Source organism: Rhinopithecus bieti, unplaced genomic scaffold (genome assembly GCF_001698545.2).
Source record: "Rhinopithecus bieti isolate Rb0 unplaced genomic scaffold, ASM169854v2 scaffold_22745, whole genome shotgun sequence".
NCBI classification, from domain to species: domain Eukaryota; kingdom Metazoa; phylum Chordata; class Mammalia; order Primates; family Cercopithecidae; genus Rhinopithecus; species Rhinopithecus bieti.
The window spans coordinates 294,847-298,333 of NW_016810815.1; the positions used below are offsets into that span (position 1 = coordinate 294,847).

The following is a 3,487-nucleotide window of genomic DNA, read 5'->3' on the forward strand; positions in this document are numbered from 1 at the left end:
CCCTACCCCCTCCCGCCGTCCCTTATGAAGCCCCTCCCGGGTCCCAGCCCCAGCCCCGCCGCAGCCCCGTGAGAGCACAGCCGTTCTCCTACTCTAGGCCCCGCCCCCTGTGAGCCCCTCCCCTTTAGGCACAAGCCTGGCCCCAGTCCCATCCCTATCCCATATCCCATAGACACCTGGCCAGGTGGCCTGTCCGCTTCAGCGTTCCATCCGCATCTGTCTCCCCGCAGGCCCCGGACGGTGACGGTGAAGGTGGAACTGAGCTGCGCGTCTGGGGATCCCGATGCCGTCCTCATCCTGCAGGGTCCCCCCTACGTGTCCTGGCTCATCGACGCCAACCACAACATGCAGATCTGGGTGAGTTTTGCGCAGCTCCCGGGACACAAAACCCAAACTCCCAACCTCTGGTTCAGGGACGTTTCCTGGAGAGGTGAACCCCTGAGCTGAGTTGAAGGACGAATCACCTATGCCCATAGGTGAGGCAAGGGGTCAGGCAGAGGACACAGCAGGAGTGGGGACACAGCAGGATCGAGGCCTGGCATAACCCTGGCTAGCCTGCTGTAGCGCAGACTGTGTCCATGGTCCCCTGCTCTGCCTCTCTCCCCACCATTAGACCACCGGAGAATACTCCTTCAAGATCTTTCCAGAGAAGAACATTCGTGGCTTCAAGCTCCCAGACACACCCCAAGGCCTGCTGGGGGAGGCCCGGATGCTCAATGCCAGTGTTGTGGCATCCTTCGTGGAGCTACCGCTGGCCAGCGTTGTCTCACTTCATGCCCCTAGCTGCGGTGAGCACCCTTCCCCTGCCCCTCCCTTCCCTTCCCTTCCCCTCCCTTGGATCAGTGGCCACACTGTTGGTGAAGCCCCTCTGTGTGAGCTTGGGCAAGGTACATCAGCCTCTCTCAGCCTCATTTTTCTCATCTGCATGGGGGAACAATGGGAGTAGCTAATCAGAGCAGCCTGAGAGTCACTTGAAACCAGGAGGCGGAGGTTGCAGTGAGCCAAGATCGAGATCGTGCCACTGCACTCCAGCCTAGGTAACAGAGCAAAACTCTGTCTCAAAAAAAAAAAAAAACAAAGAGCCTGGTGCAGGCACACAGTGACCAACCACCTGGCCTGCCTCTGCTTCCCCACAGGTGGTAGGCTGCAGACCTCACCCGCACCGATCGAGACCACTCCTCCCAAGGACACTTGCAGCCCAGAGCTGCTCATGTCCCTGATCCAGACAAAGTGTGCCAATGACGCCATGACCCTGGTACTAAAGAAAGAGCTTGCTGCGGTAAGGGAACTCCTGCCCCTCTGGCTCAGGATGACATGGACATCTGGTTCCTCCCCTAGCCCAAGACTCTTGGGGTCCTAGCCCAGGCAGGGGGGCAAGTAACATCCCTCTGCAAGCCTTAGTTTTCCCACTTGTATAATGGGATTGACAATGGTACCTACCACATGGTGAGAATTAAAGGAGGTCTGACAGGCCGATCACGTGGCACAGTCAGATGTGGTACATAGTAAGTGCTTAGTAAATAATGCCAGCACTAGGTAGTTGTCATTATTAATCCTAAATGCTCCCTGAGCTGGGTGGTCACTTAGCAGAATGCCTACACAGGCCGGGCAGGGTGTTTCACGCCTGTAATCTCAGCACTTTGGGAGGCCAAGTTGGGCGGATCATTTGAGGTCAGGTGTTCAAGACCAGCCTGGCCAACATGGTGATGCCCTGTCTTTACTAAAATACAAAAATTAGCCAGAGGTGATGGAACACACCAGTAGTCCCAGCTACTCGGGAGGCTGAGGCACAAGAACTGCTTGAACCTAGGAGATAGAGGCTGTAGTGAGCCGAGATCACACCACTACACTCCAGCCTGAGCAACAGAATGAGACTCTGTCTTGGAAAAAAAAAAAAAAAAAAAAAGGCCTACACAATGTTATCACTGCCTGGTTGACAAACAAATATATTTGTTATAAAAATAACACATGGTGAATACAAAAAATTAGCCAGGCATGGTGGCAGATGCCTGTAGTCCCAGCTACTCGGGAGGCTGAGGCAGGAGAATGGCCTGAACCCGGGAGGCAGAGCTTGCAGTGAGCCAAGATAGTGCCACTGCACTCCAACCTGGATGACAGAGCGAGACTCCGTCTCAAAATAAAATAAAATAAAATAAAATAAAATAACACATGCTGGCCAGGCACAGTGGCTCACGCCTGCAACCCTAGCACTCTGGGAGGCCGAGGCAGGCAGATTACCGGAGTTCAGGAGTTCGAGACCAGGCTGGGCAACACGGTGAAACCCCGTCTCTACTAAAATAGAAAAAATTAGCTGGGCATGGTGGTGCATGCCTGGAGTCCCAGCTACGTGGGAGGCTGAGGCAGGAGAATCGCTTGAACCCAGAAGAGGGAAATTGCAGCGAGCTGAGATTGCGCCACTGCACTCCACCCTGGACGACAGAGTGAGACTCCATTTCAAACAAATAAACGAACAAAAAACATGCTTTAAAAAATATGTGAAAAGTAGAAAATCTTCACCTTCTGACCCAACAACAATGGCTGCCAACATTTTGGTTTGCTTCTTTCTGGAGTGTTTTCTCTGTGTATTTTTTATATTGATGTAATCATAAGTGATGTGTTCATTTGTCTTTTGCTATTTCACTTAATGTATTTTTAGAGCTTTGACACCTGTACCTAATATCATGTTTAATAAGTACATATTATTCCATCATATTGACATGCTATTATTAACTCCTCTTCCCTTGTTACACATTTAGGTTGTTTCCAATTCTACAGTATTATAAATATGCAAAAAATGTCATTGTACATGAAACATTTCTTTATATAGGATTCTTTTCTTAGGATAGATTTCCACATTAGTGGAATTACTGGGTCAAAAGGAATGAAGTTTCGGTACATGTTGCCAACCCACTTTCCCAAAGATGACTTGAATTTTCACTGCTGATTTACGAGAGCACCTCAACCTCTTCGCTCTCTCCAGACTATAATTCAAAAAAAGAAAAGAAAAACCTTTGTCAGTGTGGGAAGTGGCACATGGCATTCCATTCTTGTTTAGTTATAATTCTCTGGTTAGTAGTGAGTGTGGGCATGGCTCCATGTGAGTGATGAGGACCTCAGTCTCTTTATCGCTGAGGCTTTGGTATTTTCTTGATGATTTTATAAGTTTTAAAGAAAAAAAAAAAGGGGCCGGGCGCAGTGGCTCACGCCTGTAATCCCAGCACTTTGGGAGGCCGAGACGGGCGGATCACGAGGTCAGGAGATCAAGACCATCTTGGCTAACACGGTGAAACCCCATCTCTACTAAAAAATACAAAAAATTAGCCGGGCGTGGTGGCGGGCGCCTGTAGTCCCAGCTACTCGGGAAGCTAAGGCAGAAGAATAGCGTAAACCCGGGAGGCGGAGCTTGCAGTGAGCCGAGATCGCGCCACTGCACTCCAGCCTGGGCGGCAGAGCGAGATTCGGTCTCAAAAAAAAAAAAAAAAAAAAA

General features: G+C 50.5%; 1 protein-coding gene across 1 annotated transcript in view; it reads left to right on the top strand.

Moving 5' to 3' along the window:
• ENG (endoglin) overlaps positions 1-3,487 on the top strand; it is a 15,600-nt gene that overhangs the window by 4,318 nt on the left and 7,795 nt on the right. The window contains exons 5-7 of the mRNA XM_017892855.1: positions 231-357; positions 614-788; positions 1,137-1,279. Of these exons, the coding sequence (XP_017748344.1) occupies positions 231-357; positions 614-788; positions 1,137-1,279 (445 nt within the window). The remainder of the gene's footprint in view (positions 1-230; positions 358-613; positions 789-1,136; positions 1,280-3,487) is intronic.